Source organism: Primulina tabacum, chromosome 14 (assembly GCF_025594145.1).
Source record: "Primulina tabacum isolate GXHZ01 chromosome 14, ASM2559414v2, whole genome shotgun sequence".
Classification (NCBI taxonomy): domain Eukaryota; kingdom Viridiplantae; phylum Streptophyta; class Magnoliopsida; order Lamiales; family Gesneriaceae; genus Primulina; species Primulina tabacum.
The window spans coordinates 18,041,841-18,062,327 of NC_134563.1; the positions used below are offsets into that span (position 1 = coordinate 18,041,841).

A 20,487-nucleotide genomic window follows, 5' to 3' on the forward strand; every position below is an offset into this window, starting at 1 on the left:
TCTTGATCCTCTTGATAAGGGCTTCGAAAAGGGTATACATTTTATTGCTTTTCAGCATGTTTTGATACACATGTGTTGGAGGAATTCATATATGCTTGATAGTATAGGTTGTTGAGATGGAAGAGCAAACATAGTTGATACCGAATTGAAAAACGGATAGGATATGCCTTTGTTATGAAATTCCAGCATATATGTGTATGAAATGATACAGATTTTGAGTCTTGTGGATTGATGTTGTTGAGGATTATGATTTAATGTTATTGAGTGTTTATATGTGAGTTGATTGGTATCGAGACTGTATTGTTATACCGTCGAAACATCAGTAGATTGATATTGATCAGATTCAGTATTGATTGAGATTGTACTGTTATGTTATTGACATTGATCAGATTATGTGTTGCTTTGAGTATTGATCAGAACATGTATTGAATTGAGTTGTTCACTGATATTATACATATTTGATTGTCATTGCTAGATTGGGAATGAACAGATTTGAACCCGAGACTTCGACTTCGTCAGACCGAGAATAGAAAGGTATAAATCAATGTTAACTGGGAGATCGACTTGAGTTAGATTTAACTCGAGTTTCCCTAAACCACATACTTGTATGGTATTGTTTTTATACCTTTGTGTTTTAATGATTATGTTTATTCTACTGAATTAGAAAGTAGAAAGCAGAGAGCTATTGAGTGAGAGTCACTGACAGAGGGGCTAGACTATGACAGATGAGTCACTGGTCCATTGCACATTGTCAGAATAGGGTTAGTCTTGGACAGACATGCCAAGACACTGGACGTTTGGTATATCGAGATGCTTCAGATACAGATAGCATCCTTATTACAGATTATTCGATATAGACTAGACCAAAGTCCAGAAATAAGAACGTACCGCCACCGCGACCGGTAGTAGTAGGTGGGAGACCTGTTACGTTCTTATTCACCGGGATCCCTAGATTACATGAGAGATGAGTCGAGTCTGAGATGCCGAGTCATGAGTTGAATCACAGATTGTATAAATTATGTTTTGTAGATTACAATTCATGTTTTATTTACAGTTTGATATCGATTCGCATTGTCAGATTATGATACATGTAGTGATATCTGTTTCATGCTTTATTATACCATGGCATGTACACATTGTTTATACTGTGATTTATTCTCACCGGAGTTATCCGGCTGTTGTCTTGTTTGTATGTGTGTATGACAACAGGTGGGACATGATCGGGGTCAAGAAGATGATGAGAGAGGACAAATTTAGCGTGGTGATTCCGGACTTGTAGTAGATATGGTTCTAACACTTGAAATCTAGTAGTTGAACCTTAGTCTAGTCTGAATGTTTATTGTACAGAACTGTATTTTTATACTGATATGTATATTAATTAAATTCCATTACGTTCCGCCCTTGTATTGTAAAAGAAAAAAAATTTAGACCCTGTTTATCTTAATTGATAATTAAATCCCAAAAATGATTAAGAAGATGATTAGCGTCTAAGTCCCCACAATTTTCAAGGAAAATGTGGATAGATCGAATGAGCTCACGTACATCTCTGATCGAAGGAATATATGATATAATCGATATATATTAAATATTTAATTAAACTTATCGGTTCATCTTATTCCTTCAGCATGAACTTATTTTCCTTATTTTTTACTTCATCAACATTGATATGCCGAAGTAAAATATAATAAAAAAATATGGTGAAGCCCGTGTTTTTAAACATCCGAAGTAAAATATATTATTTTACTTCGCTTGTGTTATTACTGAAGTTATTGGTAATGTATTACTTCGTAATTTATTATTGCCGAAGTAACGCATGCCGAAGTAAAATCCGATTTTTCTACTAGTGTATGCTAAATGTCTTGTGATCAAATTATGAATGTGTTTAGAAGTCGGTGAACGTGGCCGAGGACCTCTCCACCCCGTTAAAGCATGAACGGGTTTAGATCAGGATTGGAAAGCGTTAAAGCATGAACGGGGACCAATCCACCCGTTAAAGCATGAACGGGAATCTCATGTATGTGACACTGGATTCGTCCCCGTCAGCTCAGTACTGTGTTTTAGGCTGATCAGGCGAATTATGTTATGGGTCACTTGCTTTGAAACATGCCTCTACGCAAAATGATGAAGTTTAAGTATGTTCATGAATGTACAACTATGCAAGCATGTTTAAGAAAAGTTTCACGTTATGACACGTCTATGTATGTATGCAAGTTCAAGCTTTTATATGCACGTTCAAGTTCAAGTATGTAGGTTCTATTTTGAAGTTGCATGTGATTTTATTACGTATTACTCGTTACTTCCAGTTTATACGTGTTGAGTCTTTAGACTCACTAGACTTGATCGATGCAGGTGAGGATGCATTGGAGGAGACGAGGGGTGAGGACCAGTGAGCTGGCTTGGACTATGCGAGAGGCTAAACCCGAGGACTGCCATGTTTTTAAGAATTTATGAAAGTTTCAAATACTCTGATTTTATGTTACTGTCATGATGTCTAGACAAATGCTTTAGCAAAATTTTTAATTTCGAACGTTTGGTTGCAGTTATTTTTGAGAATGGATTATGGATGATCGCAATTTGAAAGTTTATTTCATATTTAAGAAAATTTTTATTTTTCCGCAAATTTCATGTAGTAAAAAGTATGGTACGTTACAGGGCATGTGAATGTAAGGCTCGGCCTTGAGGGGGGCTGCACCAGGGCTAGACCAGGCTTGGTCTTAGCCTTGTGCAGGCGGTGTTCAAGGGCCAAGAAGAGTCCTAGCATGGCTAGGACTCAAGTTGCAGCGTGCAAGGAAGAGTCCACATGAGCTAGGAATCTTCCTATGCGCGCACGGGGCGAGTGCTGTGTGGGGAAGTCACGGCTCGGTTGGGGCTGGCTGTGCTAGTCCAGAAGGATCTAGGGAGGATGGTCTAGGGTCAGGTTAGGGGCTCGTGCTTGGTGGCTCAATGGTGGCTCGACCAAAGCTTGAGGAAAGCACACGACTCTTGTTCTCGTGCGCAGGAGCGCTGTGCTTGGACTAGGGGCTGGTCAGCTGGGTTAGTCTAGGTAAGAGAGGGTCCAGGGGGCTTGAGTGAGGGCCTGGTTCATGATGGTCCGGGGGTGGCTCGGTAAAAATCGAGCCATGGCTCAATATGTTATGATAGGGTTCGGTGGAGGCTAGGAAAAAGAAAGGGGTTCAAACCATGGTCCACGGGGGTGGCTCATGGTCCACGAGGGTAATTTAGGTATAAAAAGTTTAGGTTTAGAATTTGAAAAGAAAATATTAAAGTTTGAATTAATTCGAGAATAAAAAGTTTTACGAATTAGTAATTAATGAATTAAATTTAAATACTCGAATTTACGTCAAATAAAAATATCTAAAATTTATTTTAAGTTTAATAATTATTCGGGATGGTCTAGAGTCAATAATAGTAAGAAATAGTTAAAAACGAGAAATTTTACGTCTATGTCAAAACTGTCATTTACACCTAGGTAGTACGATAAAGGTTGACAGTGTCTTAAAGGATCATAATGCATGATAAATGATATAAAATGATGATTTTGATGAAAGAATGAAATTTTATGATTCATGGTAAAGTTGTGCAATTTTTACTGTTAAAATACTATTTTTGGAAAGTTATGATATTTTATGCTTTAAAAAAGAAAAAGAAAAAATATTTTGAGGGATGTAAATTATCTGTGACAAATGATATAGAGGATATGTGGGGGATCTGTTTTAAGAAGGAACGGTGAACTTATAATTTTATGGGAATGTCGTGAGGGAAAAGGCCCCAAAGAGAGTCTGTTTACGGGACAAGGCCCCAGAGGGAGCCCGACGATCGTATTTCTATGGCGATGCCTAGCGCTCGTCCCCATGCGCTATGGTGATCTAAGACTGATCAGTCGACTAGAGGATAAAAAGCTAGTCACTTTCAGGGATGAAAATTCACCTAAAATGATAATAGATGCAAAGCTTTGCGCTTTTATGATTTTACGATATATGATTTATTTATGTTTAAAAGTTATTTTAAATAAAAGTATGTTTTAATATATGTGTTTGTATATGTATTATTTGCTACTAATGTTTAGAACGTGCAGAGTCATTAGACTCACTAGATTTTAATGCTGCAGGTGATGATGATATTGAGGTAGGCGCCGATGCTCGAGTGGACAGAGTACGGCAATACATTCCCGAGGGACATATATTTCCGCACTAGATTGATAGGAAAAGTTTAAACGATTTTGTTAAGGATTTTATCAGAAATTTCATGCTTTATTTTAAAGTTAATTTTGATCATGTTAAAGTTAGAAGTCGAATTTTGGTAATTGACGATTTTAGGGAATTTATGCACATGAGATTTAAATTTTTAAATTATTTTGATTTATGAAAATGTTAAAATATTTATAAATGGTGATTTTAGAATTAATGGAAAAAAAATTTTTAGTAGAATTTTAAAGTTAAAAAGTAATGGTCGTTTCATAATTCTAGACGCGAAGAGAGGTTGTTGAAGAGACGGTGAATCCTTGCTACGTTTTTCCTTCAAAGTTGACGTGAATTGCTTCTAAACGTGTAGGTGTGTGTGCATGTGTTGTTGGAGAGAAACCCTAGGAGTCTTGTGTAGGAGGTGTGAGTTATCAAGTGTTTTAAGGTTTAGAAACTCAATCTTTTGATATATATAATTGGGTAGAGAAAATTATGTCTAATAACCTTGGTATAATAGGCTCATTAGGCTCATTATAATGTAGAAAAAACATCTTGTTTATGAAAGTTTTTGAAAATATTAACCGAGCCTCCAAAAAGTCGTCGTTTTCTTCAAAAATTGATTACTGATTTAAAATACGACTCGACATCTAAAAACATCTGAAGGCACAATTTTCGAAATTTTTATATTGAATATATGGCGAATTTTCATATTTAATATGCCATGTATTAAATAATTAAAAATAATAATTTAAATAAAAATATTTTCTCATTACAGTTCCCGATTTCCGTTCTTCGGTCGCATTTCGAATAACCTTTAAAAACACTATTTAAAGAATTATTATGGAAAATCATATTTTAAATTTATAAACATGCCTACCACATATAATTAATGTAATTAAAATAATTAATTATGTATTTTATATTTTTCTTAGATTTGCATGTAGTTGGATTATGTTATCGTATTTTGGATTTGAGTATGTCTCTTGTGAGACGGTCTCACGAATCTTTATCTGTGAGACGAGTCAATCCTATCGATATTCACAATAAAAATAATATCCTTAGCATAAAAAAATAATACTTTTTCTGGATGACCCAAATAAAATATTCATATCATAAAATACGATCCGTGAATCGTCTCACATAAGTTTTTGCATTTAAACTTTACATGTAATGAATTTATATCGATATGATTTGATAGCAATTGATTCATATATGACACCGTAATGAACTTGGACGTTTGCCCCTTTTTTTATAAAATAAATTTATTAATATTTAATCGTCATTCCTTTTTTATATTTAATAATGGTATTTACATATATTTTTATTTATTCATTATATACGCAAGAGAAGCATGTCCATTCATTCATAAATAGCATCCAATCAGAATCAATTTTTAACAGTGCGTAATTTGAAATGTATATTAAAATAAAAGATAAAATTCAAAATTGGTTATTTTAGTCATATTTTACATATTAAAATAAAAATAAATAAAATTCAAAATTGATACGATACATCTATTTGGAATTTGTACATTCTCCTTTTACTAGGTGAAGGACCTCAATTTTTGAGGTATTGACCCAGCTATGTAGTGTAATTTTAGAGTATTTATTGTTTTTTTCATGTTTAAATGATTTCATTAAGGATTTATACTTTGGGTTTTTAACATTGTAATTAGATATAATTTGTGTGAGAATAACATAAATTTGATTCAATATGATGGTAGGCGTAAAGTTAAGTTTTGGTAAGTGCATGTAAAAGAAATATACAAAAAGATTATAGTTTAATTGGAAGGCAAGAGGGAAAAAATATTACAAGTAAAAAAACGACATATAATTGAAACCTTTTAATAAGTTTATATATGTGTGTTATAACTAAATATTTTGTGTCGTACAAGGTCAATATTTTACTATTTATCTATCATACATCTTGATTTTGCTGCATGCTATGGATACCTAGCTCAGTGCCAATATCTATGGCAAACTCTTGTAAAAGAGAAAGCTTTGCATCCATCGTAATTATTCTTCATAGGATTATTGTCCATACTGGGTTTGAGTAAAATCTTCTTATCAGTTCTTCGACTTCTTTTTGAAATAAGTAGTTGTAGTAGCATTGCCCACAATCGACACAAGTACAATAACGATTGACATCCATTGTTTGTGATGATGAAATGATATCTATAGTTAGATCAAATGATATCTATAGTTAGTTTTTTATACCGTAAGCAAAATATGATGAGTCATCATTTGTTTTTGACAAGTGTTAAGATTAAGTTTGTCTGTTTCAGTACAATATTGACAATTGTTATATTGCAATATAATATTGTAAATAGGTAAGATTAGTCATCAGAATTTGCTAGTATATTTTGCCACATGTAATGTCTGACAAAACGTAGTCACTGTTCATTTATATTATGTGGAAATAGAATATATATGGTTGTAAAAGAAATAATACACAAAAATCAGGAGATTAAGCTTAAACAAATCTAATAATTTTGAAGGTTACCATTTGCAGTTTATGATTTCGCAAATAAGTTAAGCTCAAGCTCTTTTTCACAAAAATATATTCATGAGTCACTCTTGAATAAAACTTTATCTATTCACAACAAGTTTTTTAGATAAGCTCTTGATGCTACGTTTTATAGCATCAATAACACACGCACGCTTGTTCTAATTGGTAAAGCAACAACAACACAACACAACACAACAGTATCCCACAATATGCTAACAGCAATAGCTAGCTGAAGATTGAAGGAATTTTGGAAATGTGAAAACGAAACCTAGCTAGGAGCAAACAACAATTTTTACAAAAGATGGCCACATATGGGGTGCACCAATAGATAGGCTGCCATGAAGAACAAACAATACCTGAAAATGGAGGGTAAAAGCACTGTCAACAATGTTAGATATCAATAAGGCAAGCAAACAGATAGACACACACACATATTTGAATTAGCAAGCTAACAACAGCAGCCCGACATAACAACTTCTATAGTACATTATCTGAGCTCCAAGAAGCACGTAGACTGTAGTAAACAATCATAGCTTCAAGATTTAGTGAGGCGAAAGACTAAACAATGAACACAAACAAACAAAAATAGAGAGTTAAACTACGAGCATAAGAACATATAAATCAAACTGAAACTTCCAACCACAATTATTAAGGACTTTGGATAAATCACAATTACTAAGGAGTTTGGACAAAAATCGGAACATTGAAACCACAAAAACCAAGAGCGTTGACACCACCAATAGTCGCTGCAAACGAAGGCGCTGTTGAGCTGGTATACAAAAAAAAAAGCACAGAATAACAACACAAAAAATCTACACCAACAAAACATAGCAAAGCAGAGGCTCCAAATTCCAATAACCAAGGACACCAAAATACGTCTTTTATTAGTTGTGTGAAAGTTATCGTATTTTATAGTGTGTAGTTTGTAAGTACCTTAGTCTTGTTTTGAATGCTTCAAGCCTTCTTTGGTCATATCTTTCTTAGCTTCAAGTTTTCTTTTACCACTTGAGGCAATTTGATGTTCGACAAGTTCTATTGCCAGATGTTCCTCTGGTGTTTTTGAGGTGCTTTCTTGAGATTCAATCATAGCAATATCTGCCTCATGGTCTTTATGCGTATGTAAAGATGTGCTTTTTTCTTCGGAGCTGTGTGATGTTGACGATGAATCAGATGTTGGTAGACATGCAATTATTGTATGTCGAACGAAAACTCTCCCCCTGAGTTCGTTTTTTGATGTTCTGATTTGAAGTAGGAACTGTAATAGCCAAGCCTGGTGAACGGTATGGTTTAAGATTTCGTATGATTATTGGCTATTTGGGTAAGTTTAAGTATAGTTTTGATGTTAAGGATGGTGATTTATGATTTATAGTATTGTTGATGATAGATGTTGTGTAGTTTGATTGTAGCGTCATTACGATTAAATTCATGATAATTCGTATGTTGAGCCAATTGGTATGAGGCCAACTGGAGTGGTTAGATAAGACATAGAGGTGTAACTTTCTTATTTTGAGTTTTGTTCAAATCATTGTGGAAGGTAAGCCAAAAGTGCCCCGAAGTGTGTCGTGTGTTTCGACGTTCCTCCAGTGACACATGATGGGAGATTTAGCATAACGTTTTACTCAGACCTCCAAATGATCTGAAATTTTTAGAGGTTCAAGAAAAGACATAGAGCTACAACTTTGTAGTTTACCATTTTTCCAAATTATGACGGGAAGAGGCGTTTCGGAGGCAATCTTTGGAGAAGCTGTGCGCAGAGTGGAGAGCGCACCCGCGCTCTAAAAGATGACCGCACCCGCGGTCTACTGTTTCAAATTTTTGGATGAGTTGCCGAAGGCATAGCGCACCCGCGGTGCATGGGCTAGCGCACCCGCGGTCTGTGAACAATAAAGTCGTGTTTTTGGTGTTTTAAGGTATAAAATAGGTGGAGACTTCACTTTTCTCTCATTTCTTTCCCATTCTCTCGGTTTCTTCAGAGCAAGGAAGCTAGGGTTCCTTTTTCTTTCATTTCCTTCCTTTGATTCAAGCATTTTGTTGGATTATTGAAGTGAGATCAAGATAGTTTTGGGTTCAAGGAAGCTAAGATAAGCTTTTGGTCTAGTTTATTCTTAGTTTTTGGTGTTGGAGATGATATGGGTTGTTGATGGTGTTGGTTTTATGGCTTTATGGTATTGTTGTTGGACTATTGAGTTGTTGATGGTGTTATTCATGGTTTATTGTTGTAGGTTTTGTACCAAGAGATTAGAATCAATTGCTCCAAGGGTTGTAAGTGGAATTTCATTCTTGTGCTCACATGATAATATATGTATGGTATTTCAATGGTTTTAATGTGCTATTCCCTTCATTTGATTCATGATTATGTATTGATACACTTGTTATATATATTGGAGGCATTTTATGTCTCAGTTGTGAAAAAGGGAATACAAGAGAAAGAGTATGCAAAGTGTTTGATAAAATGCCCAAGAGAGAGTTCAAATGTTTTATGGATTGATAGATACATAGTCAGAGATTGCATGCAATTAGTTGATCAACGACCATAGGCTTATATCCCTCATATTTGTCGATTTATATCGATGGGATATAGTTACAGAGATAGAGATACTATATAGATATCAATCCAACCAGAGTAAAGAGAAATATCATCGTTATTGTTATTATTGCTATGATATTCATGTTTCAGAATATTCATGTTTCAGAGTTGATGGTATTTAATGTTTTCAAAGCCATGTTTTACAGAGTATGCTATGTATCCATTGTTATGTAAGAGTTCCATTTGCTGAGTTTTATACTCATTTCAGTTATTTCATGTGATGCAGATAAGAGCGACGGGCCGGGACGTTGATTGTGGACCGGAGTCATATGCATACCAAAGATGGAAGGAAGAAGATACTTTGATAGCTCTTTGGACATGATCATAAAAATGATATTTTGGATTTTGGTTTTATCATTTCATTGATCATGTATTTACTTTGTTTGTAAAGATTTTTATGTCAAGAACTTTTACCCTTCCTTCTTCAAGAAAATTTTAAATTCCGCTGTTATTTTATTGAAACCAGTCAGAGCGTTACAGGAACTGTAGTTTCTTGAATTGTTCATTAATACTGTCAAGACTAAATTCTCTTTCCTGTCATAAATAAGTACAATGAATCTTAACAGATATGGGGATTGTTCTATTGTAGGGAAATGGATTTTATATAAATATACCTGTTGCTCTGCTTCGATGATTTCTTCGCCGGACATGCCTAATAGTATTTTTGCCTCGTTATGTTCCACAAAAGCACGTAAATTCCCAGTTCCATCGTACAAATCTGCTTGAAAACGTAACCTAAATAGATATAATTGGTTACAATGCAAGATTATTAGAATATAAATATATAGTACAAGATAGCATGTTGGTTGCTGGTGTAGTTATGTAAACTATAATTATGACTTACAATGGTTTTGGGCTTGGGAAATCATTGTTGCAGTAGAAACATGTAAATTCATATTTGTAGGCTCCTCCAGATGCTTTAGAACAACCTGGACAAGCTAAAAAGTATAACCGATGTTCAGAATCAGTTATTTTCAGCGTAGCTCTGATCCAAAAAGATTTGACCTGTAAATGCATATATTTATTTAGAATAGTTTATATTTTTGAGGTGTAAATGCAGGTAAAGCAATGCATGAATGAATGTAAAATTACCATTTCAGTCAAGCTAAGAATTTGACTGATTTTCCGTATCTGAAAGCTAAGAGGTGGGGCTATTGCTTGTTTTGCTTTTTCATATAACTTCTCGGTAACAACACTTTCAATATATTCTTTGTTGTTGTTTATCCTACACAAAGATAAATCTAAATTATTTATTGGGTTTTCACTCAAAATAGCAGTTTTTTTGTATACAATTAAGGAATAGGAAGCAAATATTGTAGTAGCATAACTAATAGTGAGGGGACATAAATTACCATATCATCAGTTGTTTGGCTTGTGGTATGGGAGGCTCAAATAAAATAGTACTATTTGGCACTGTTCCAATGGACAACCCTGTGATAATATATTTTAATGAGCGAAAGACTACTATATATCAATATAACTTGCTATAATATATATTTAGCTATTTATCATTCAGATTTACTTAGTAAAGTTTTTATATAATGGAATAAAATCAAGCTTATCTTACCATAAAATGTGTTCACAGAAAGCCTCATTCCCAAAATGATGGGCATGTTGTGAACATTTTCAACCAGATAAGGAGCTTCGTTTTCCAGAAATTCCTCCCATAATGTGAGGATTAAAGGCTTGCGTCTGTATGCATAATAAAGCTGTAATATCTCTTTGAATATGATTAGGAAAAATCTAAAGTGCACCAATTGACATTGTATATTTTGAAATGAAATGACTTACTCTTCGTTGACAATGACAAAGTCCTGTAAGTGTTTTTTAGTTTTCTCAACGAACCGTGGTGGAAACACATGCATAACACTGCACAATAAGTCTAAAACACAAGACCTGTTCATTAAATAACAAGACTTAGTTGGCATTTCAGGATGTGAAAGGAAAATTGGGGAAAAAACTTAGCTGATTTGTTTGTTAGGCATGTCTGCTATTTGTGGGAATTGTCCAAACGAAGTAAGTTCGTAAGCATGGTCCACGGGAAGTTGTTCTTTTATGTCTGCAAGTTTAATGTAAGTGCTTCAACTCAAGATCATTTGATGTTTTGATGTTGCCATAATCGGTGTGTTTCCAATTATTTCCTTGATCTTGGCATTCCCGACATAGTAAGTTTTGTAAAGCTCAACCAACTTGTTTAGTTGGTCCACATCTTGTTCATAGATGATACTTTGCATGCTTGTATTCTGGATGAAATAAAGCGTGTAATTAAACCATATGAAGAACAATTTTTTTTTTTACAATGCTTTAAAATAATCTTACCTCTTTATCCAGAAAAATAATTTTTTGTTGTCTTCCCCATTTCGAAAAACGGATGGGGTTTTTTTCTACAACCAAAACCCTTACAAACCAGTAGCGAGTTTCTGGTTTAAGATTTGAAAGAGCTGTACATTTTTCATCCATTGATCTGCATGGTATAGGAAGAACAAGCAAGATATAAATGGCTATTTTCGATAATTCTAACAGATAAGTTCTTGTTAACAATCACAATAAGAAATGACAAATATAATTTATACCTTAGATATGATATCTCTTAAGAATAACACTTTAATATGGTATAAAATAATTTTTAGGGTATGTAAAAGTTTTGGGACCAATTAACATGTGGAAAAGTTGTAATAAAGAAATTGAACCTTATTGTTTTAAATAAAAATGTAGCCACTGTGAGTAGGAAATTTTCAGAAAAGGCAGAAATCTAATTTGAATATAACAATGCTTTGTCTACAATATTTAACGTAATTGAAAATACCTAACAAATAGAAAATTAATAGAGTAACAGTTTACCTATATTAATGTATATTTGCAGCTTGTAGAACCTCGTGATATACAATGTTTTTTGTATAATTCGTATTTTGAATTAATGGTGTTGATGGTCTAATAAGCACTTTTACTTGACCTATATTTTTCGCTCTTGATAAAGCAACGTAGAGTTGACCATGTGAGAAAACAGGTTCTTTCAAGTAGACACCAACAAAATCCAAAGTTTGACCTTAAGCTTTGTTAATAGTCATTGCATAACATAGACGTACTGGGAATTGTTTTCTTTTAAATGGAATTGTTGAAAAATTGTCATGTGGAGCTTCTAATGTTATACGTGGAATAAATACTGGCTTTCCTGCATGAGTTCCTACTGAAATTTCAGCATATATAATATTTTTGTTGAATCCTTTGCAAAGAAGACGCGTTCCATTACAGAGACCTTCGGTAGGATTAATATTCCTTAGCAATATGATTGGTGAATTTATTTTCAAAGTTAATTTATGAGGAGGAAGCCCTTGGGGAGTCAAACAGTGAAATAATTCTTGTTGGTCTGGTATGATACAATTACTTGTGTTTTCATCACAACTAAAATATGTCTTCTCCTCGCCTGAAAATTTGCTAATTAGGAGATCATTTATTTCGTGAACGAATTCGTTTCTTGTAGTAAGTATAGCTCGTTTTACAAACGAAGAGAAATCAATATTCGTATCAGAAATGTTTGGAAATACCATGTCTATCAATGCATGTAAAGAAGTAACATCATCTACAAATGGAATGTTTATTTTATTTGGTATTTGGATTTCCTCTTTCTCATTAGTATATTCGATTCCATTACCAATTCTGAGCAAATAAGATGAGAATTCAGGATCGAGAAATGCTCGCATATTTTCCTTGAGCTTTATTTTGTCAAATTCTTTCCATAAAGGTGACATGATAATTGAAGCATCTGTAATCGCATCTCTAGTGCTTTTAAGAATTACTGGTAAGGTTTGCCGAAAATCTCCACCAAACACAACAATTTTACCACCGAATAATCTATCTAAACCCATTACATCTTTAAGCATTTCGTTGAACTTTTCAATAGTACTACGTTTAGCCATTGCAGCTTCATCCCAAATAATTAATTTTGCTAGCTTGATTAAATGAGCTAATGTGCTTTGTTTACTAATGCTACAAGAATTTGAATCATTTTCATCTAAAGGTATTTTAAATCTTGAATGTGAAGTACGTCCTCTTGGAAGCAAAGATGCTGCTACTCCTGAAGTAGCTGTAGCAAGTGCTATATGACCATTTGAGCGAATTGTTGCAAGGATAGCTTTGTATAAAAAAGTTTTGCCAGTGCCTCCAGGGCCATCAATAAAAAAAGCATTTGGTAAATCTTTGTTAACATGATACATTATTCGATTATATGCCTGTCTTTGCTCTATATTTAGTTGTTCAACAGCTAAGAGATCTTCAGCAGGTATAACTATGTTTTGTTCATTTTGTAATTCTTTTGTCATATTATCATAACAACATCTAATTAGTTCATCATTTGCAGGAAAGAAGTCTTCTAAATTTTTTCCCATCGAGTACAAATAATTACCAAGAATGGTTAAAACTTTGTGTTTAGTTACACTAGGAGAAAGAGCATTGTTGTGTTTAAAATCTTCTGAAAGAAAAGTTTCGAATTTGAGCCATAAATGTTGGGGATTTTTTGGATTACAATATATAAGAACAGTAGCAAATAACTGTCGTAAAGCATGAGGCATTAAGTAAGCAGCAGCTTCTTGCATACACATATCAGCAGTGCTGTCAGCCTCTATTAAGCCTAATATTTGTGCAGCCTCTCTGAAAGTTTTGAAAGTTTCTCCATTGATTGTTCTTAAGTCTGTAAAAGATGTTGGTTTCCTAACATGCATTAATAGCAACTTCAAATAAAACTTTTCACCGTCTGAAGGACGACAATTAAAAATCCTACCAATGACCTCATGTTTCTTACGCGGTTCCCATTCTTTTGAATCACTGTGCCATGTAAAATATTCAGGAAACTCAACGTATAAACAATTCATTTTTTTAGAATATTCATTGTATTTATTCATGTAGAAAAATTGGGTTAGCATTGTTTTTTTATTTGTAGGGTTATTAGCAATGTTGTATAATGATTGATTAGCATGGAAAGTTATAACTTGTTCATTCTCTAGATGAATAGGTAAACATATCACTGATGGATACACATGGTTCAGATCAAATTTGAAGATTCGCCAAGCAGCTTCAGGAGGTGAAATCCATCTTGCAGTTTGAAATGGTTTGATTTCATCAACCACATGCTCTTTTTCATCTGTAGCTAGTGTATATAAAATTTTATCGTGTCCTTTGTAAATATATTTGTAAATGTATTTTATAGCTTGGATTGTTGAACATATTTCAACATTAATATGGCAATTAAATTTAGCCAATAGATATTGGTTGAAAGGTACTACCCACCGATTATCTAGTCATGAACCTCTAACAATAACAATATGGTTGTCATTTCTACGACGGTATATTGGATATGAATTTGTACCATATTTTGTATACTCTGAGAAGTCTTTAGGGTAATTAAATTTACAGGAATTATTTTCATACAAAGGCACAATGGATTAAGCAAACCACAAGGTCCATGCATCATATGCTTTACAACTAATGAAAGCAAATATGGTTGAGTTTGTGGATCAGGTAATTCGGCACTAACAACTCTATCAAATGCTTCTGAACAAAAGAGTTTTGATGCTTGATTGAAAATAAGCAGAAAATGAGCATGTGGTAGACCTCTTTTTTGGAACTCTATCACATAAGTATAAGCAATAACATGACCAAATATGTCTTTCTTGAACAATTCATCTTTTAAAACCTGAAGTTTTGCACGAAATATTCTAGTGATTAAGTCAGGCCTATTATGTATGTAAGGCTCGAGATTTATTAGTCTTCATTGATGTGATATTCGGAAGATATGAGTATGCATGACATGTAATGAGAAGCACTAAATGAGATTATGAAGTGGTGCATGAAATATAGACCGCACCCGCGGTAAGGAAAGGACCGCACCCGCGGTTGAGCTCATGAATTGTGGAAGAATTACAGTAGCATGAGCGCACCCGCGCTACGAACAAGACCGCACCCGCGGTTGAGGGACAGAGAGTTGGAGATTAATTACGGAAGTGACATCGCACCCGCGGTGCTAGACAGACCGCACCCGCGATGTTGTACCAGTAAGGTCAGCGCAACCGCGTTAAAAGACAGAGCGCACCCGCAGTCCAAGCTTCGGGGAAAGTTGATGCACATCAATACATGGAGCGCACCCGCGGTGCAAAAGTGAGCGCACCCGCGGTGCGACGTGCACCATGAAAAATGAGAGAAATCAATTTTATCGATGTGGAGATGGGGACGAAAGAGAGGAGATTACTGCACTTCCTTCCACCGATTTACTACGCGAGATCTGTCCCTTGTTGCTGTGAAGAGGAGATTGGGTAAATACCATTCAAGATCTGTTTGCGATGTGAGAAATCAATTTTATCGATGTGATGTGGAGATGGGGACGAAAGAGAGGAGATTACTGCACTTCCTTCCACCGATTTACTACGCGAGATCTGTCCCTTGTTGCTGTGAAGAGGAGATTGGGTAAATACCATTCAAGATCTGTTCGCGATGTGAGAAATCAATTTTATCGATGTGGAGATGGGCATGTCACACACGTGTATTTTGCTTCACCTGCAACCGGTTTCCGCTGTGAAGAGGAGATTGGGTAAATACCATTCAAGATCTGTTCGCGATGTGAGAAATCAATTTTATCGATGTGATGTGGAGATGGGGACGAAAGAGAGGAGATTACTGCACTTCCTTCCACCGAATAAACCTGGGCAAAGCTTGAACCGAAGCAGCAGACGGTACACCAAGAAACAGGACTGGAGCTGGAGAAGTTGTGAAGACGAAAGAGAGGAGATTACTGCACTTCCTTACACCGAGAAGCTTGAATGCCCAAACCAGAAATTAACACAAAAAGAAGAATAAATGCCCAAATCAGAACCTAACACAAAAAATAGAACGAAAGCAGAAAATCCAAAAAGAAGAACAAGGATACAAACCTATACAAAGCGTGAACCGAAGCAGTAGACGGTCGCCGAGCGAAGCAGCGGACGGTCGCCGAGCGAAGCAGCGGACGGTCGCCGAGCGAAGCAGGAGTGCAACCGAAAACACAAAAAACAGAACGAACACAGAAAACGCAAAAAGAAGAACAAGGAAACAAACCTATACAAAGCTTGAACCGAAGCAGTACACGGTCGCCGAGCGAAGCAGCGGACGGTTGCCGAGCGAAGCAGGAGTGCAACCGAAAACACAAAAAATAGAACGAACACAGAAAACCCAAAAAGAAGAACAAGGAAAAAAACCTAGACAAAGCTTGAACCTAAGCAGCAGACGGTCGCCGAGCGAAGCGAAGCAGGAGTAGAACCGAAGAAGTTGTGAGGACGAAAGAGAGGAGATTACTGCACTTCCTTTCACCGATTTACTACGCGAGATCTGTCCCTTGTTGCTGTGAAGAGGAGGTTGGGTAAATACCATTCAAGATCTGTTCGCGATGTGAGAAATCAATTTTATCGATGTGGAGATGGGGACGAAAGAGAGGAGATTACTGCACTTCCTTCCACCGATTTACTACGCGAGATCTGTCCCTTGTTGCTGTGAAGAGGAGATTGGGTAAATACCATTCAAGATCTGTTTGCGATGTGAGAAATCAATTTTATCGATGTGATGTGGAGATGGGGACGAAAGAGAGGAGATTACTGCACTTCCTTCCACCGATTTACTACGCGAGATCTGTCCCTTGTTGCTGTGAAGAGGAGATTGGGTAAATACCATTCAAGATCTGTTCGCGATGTGAGAAATCAATTTTATCGATGTGGAGATGGGCATGTCACACACATGTACCTGCAACCGGTTTCCGCTGTGAAGAAGAGATTGGGTAAATACCATTCAAGATCTGTTCGCGATGTGAGAAATCAATTTTATCGATGTGATGTGGAGATGGGGACGAAAGAGAGGAGATTACTGCACTTCCTTCCACCGAATAAACCTGGGCAAAGCTTGAACCGAAGCAGCAGACGGTACACTGAGAAACAGGACTGGAGCTGGAGAAGTTGTGAAGACGAAAGAGAGGAGATTACTGCACTTCCTTACACCGAGAAGCTTGAATGCCCAAACCAGAAATTAACACAAAAAGAAGAATAAATGCCCAAATCAGAACCTAACACAAAAAATAGAACGAAAGCAGAAAATCCAAAAAGAAGAACAAGGAGACAAACCTATACAAAGCGTCAACCGAAGCAGTAGACGGTCGCCGAGCGAAGCAGCGGACGGTCGCCGAGCGAAGCAGGAGTGCAACCGAAAACACAAAAAACAGAACGAACACAGAAAACGCAAAAAGAAGAACAAGGAAACAAACCTATACAAAGCTTGAACCGAAGCAGTAGACGGTCGCCGAGCGAAGCAGCGGACGGTCGCCGAGCGAAGCAGGAGTGCAACCGAAAACACAAAAAATAGAACGAACACAGAAAACCCAAAAAGAAGAACAAGGAAAAAAACCTAGACAAAGCTTGAACCTAAGCAGCAGACGGTCGCCGAGCGAAGCGAAGCAGGAGTAGAACCGAAGAAGTTGTGAGGACGAAAGAGAGGAGATTACTGCACTTCCTTCCACCGATTTACTATGCGAGATCTGTCCCTTGTTGCTGTGAAGAGGAGGTTGGGTAAATACCATTCAAGATCTGTTTGCGATGTGAGAAATCAATTTTATCGATGTGATGTGGAGATGGGGACGAAAGAGAGGAGATTACTGCACTTCCTTCCACCGATTTACTACGCGAGATCTGTCCCTTGTTGCTGTGAAGAGGAGATTGGGTAAATACCATTCAAGATCTGTTCGCGATGTGAGAAATCAATTTTATCGATGTGGAGATGGGCATGTCACACACGTGTATTTTGCTTCACCTGCAACCGGTTTCCGCTGTGAAGAGGAGATTGGGTAAATACCATTCAAGATCTGTTCGCGATGTGAGAAATCAATTTTATCGATGTGATGTGGAGATGGGGACGAAAGAGAGGAGATTACTGCACTTCCTTCCACCGAATAAACCTGGGCAAAGCTTGAACCGAAGAAGCAGACGGTACACCAAGAAACAGGACTGGAGCTGGAGAAGTTGTGAAGACGAAAGAGAGGAGATTACTGCACTTCCTTACACCGAGAAGCTTGAATGCCCAAACCAGAAATTAACACAAAAAGAAGAATAAATGCCCAAATCAGAACCTAACACAAAAAATAGAACGAAAGCAGAAAATCCAAAAAGAAGAACAAGGATACAAACCTATACAAAGCGTGAACCGAAGCAGTAGACGGTCGCCGAGCGAAGCAGCGGACGGTCGCCGAGCGAAGCAGGAGTGCAACCGAAAACACAAAAAACAGAACGAACACAGAAAACGCAAAAAGAAGAACAAGGAAACAAACCTATACAAAGCTTGAACCGAAGCAGTACACGGTCGCCGAGCGAAGCAGCGGACGGTTGCCGAGCGAAGCAGGAGTGCAACCGAAAACACAAAAAATAGAACGAACACAGAAAACCCAAAAAGAAGAACAAGGAAAAAAACCTAGACAAAGCTTGAACCTAAGCAGCAGACGGTCGCCGAGCGAAGCGAAGCAGGAGTAGAACCGAAGAAGTTGTGAGGACGAAAGAGAGGAGATTACTGCACTTCCTTTCACCGATTTACTACGCGAGATCTGTCCCTTGTTGCTGTGAAGAGGAGGTTGGGTAAATACCATTCAAGATCTGTTCGCGATGTGAGAAATCAATTTTATCGATGTGGAGATGGGGACGAAAGAGAGGAGATTACTGCACTTCCTTCCACCGATTTACTACGCGAGATCTGTCCCTTGTTGCTGTGAAGAGGAGATTGGGTAAATACCATTCAAGATCTGTTCGCGATGTGAGAAATCAATTTTATCGATGTGATGTGGAGATGGGGACGAAAGAGAGGAGATTACTGCACTTCCTTCCACCGATTTACTACGCGAGATCTGTCCCTTGTTGCTGTGAAGAGGAGATTGGGTAAATACCATTCAAGATCTGTTCGCGATGTGAGAAATCAATTTTATCGATGTGGAGATGGGCATGTCACACACATGTATTTTGCTTCACCTGCAACCGGTTTCCGCTGTGAAGAAGAGATTGGGTAAATACCATTCAAGATCTGTTCGCGATGTGAGAAATCAATTTTATCGATGTGATGTGGAGATGGGGACGAAAGAGAGGAGATTACTGCACTTCCTTCCACCGAATAAACCTGGGCAAAGCTTGAACCGAAGCAGCAGACGGTACACCAAGAAACAGGACTGGAGCTGGAGAAGTTGTGAAGACGAAAGAGAGGAGATTACTGCACTTCCTTACACCGAGAAGCTTGAATGCCCAAACCAGAAATTAACACAAAAAGAAGAATAAATGCCCAAATCAGAACCTAACACAAAAAATAGAACGAAAGCAGAAAATCCAAAAAGAAGAACAAGGATACAAACCTATACAAAGCGTGAACCGAAGCAGTAGACGGTCGCCGAGCGAAGCAGCGGACGGTCGCCGAGCGAAGCAGGAGTGCAACCGAAAACACAAAAAACAGAACGAACACAGAAAACGCAAAAAGAAGAACAAGGAAACAAACCTATACAAAGCTTGAACCGAAGCAGTACACGGTCGCCGAGCGAAGCAGCGGACGGTTGCCGAGCGAAGCAGGAGTGCAACCGAAAACACAAAAAATAGAACGAACACAGAAAACCCAAAAAGAAGAACAAGGAAAAAAACCTAGACAAAGCTTGAACCTAAGCAGCAGACGGTCGCCGAGCGAAGCGAAGCAGGAGTAGAACCGAAGAAGTTGTGAGGACGAAAGAGAGGAGATTACTGCACTTCCTTTCACCGATTTACTACGCGAGATCTGTCCCTTGTTGCTGTGAAGAGGAGGTTGGGTAAATACCATTCAAGATCTGTTCGCGATGTGAGAAATCAATTTTATCGATGTGGAGATGGGGACGAAAGAGAGGAGATTACTGCACTTCCTTCCACCGATTTACTACGCGAGATCTGTCCCTTGTTGCTGTGAAGAGGAGATTGGGTAAATACCATTCAAGATCTGTTCGCGATGTGAGAAATCAATTTTATCGATGTGATGTGGAGATGGGGACGAAAGAGAGGAGATTACTGCACTTCCTTCCACCGATTTACTACGCGAGATCTGTCCCTTGTTGCTGTGAAGAGGAGATTGGGTAAATACCATTCAAGATCTGTTCGCGATGTGAGAAATCAATTTTATCGATGTGGAGATGGGCATGTCACACACATGTAT

General features: G+C 36.9%; 2 protein-coding genes across 6 annotated transcripts; both read right to left on the reverse strand.

Annotated features, from left to right (window-relative positions):
• Positions 1-6,759: 6,759 nt before the first annotated feature.
• On the reverse strand, positions 6,760-11,767 carry LOC142525297 (replication protein A 70 kDa DNA-binding subunit D-like). 5 transcript variants are annotated; one of them, XM_075629544.1, is made up of 10 exons: positions 11,596-11,767; positions 11,068-11,519; positions 10,844-10,968; positions 10,629-10,707; positions 10,369-10,501; positions 10,121-10,281; positions 9,891-10,011; positions 9,755-9,810; positions 7,623-7,939; positions 6,760-7,045 (listed from the first exon to the last, which is right to left on the reverse strand). In XM_075629544.1, exons 2-9 carry the CDS (start codon positions 11,202-11,204, stop codon positions 7,624-7,626), a joined length of 1,128 nt encoding a protein of 375 aa, XP_075485659.1. In that variant the 5' UTR covers positions 11,205-11,519; positions 11,596-11,767; the 3' UTR covers positions 6,760-7,045; position 7,623. The 5 variants fall into 5 exon arrangements, with proteins under 5 accessions (XP_075485659.1, XP_075485662.1, XP_075485660.1 ...); XM_075629547.1 differs by having other exon boundaries at positions 10,844-10,985; XM_075629545.1 differs by lacking the exon at positions 9,755-9,810 and having other exon boundaries at positions 7,623-7,944.
• A 556-nt stretch (positions 11,768-12,323) lies between these two features.
• Positions 12,324-13,994, reverse strand: LOC142523822 (uncharacterized). Its single transcript, XM_075627553.1, has one exon. It carries the CDS (start codon positions 13,992-13,994, stop codon positions 12,324-12,326), a length of 1,671 nt encoding a protein of 556 aa, XP_075483668.1.
• Positions 13,995-20,487: the final 6,493 nt, after the last annotated feature.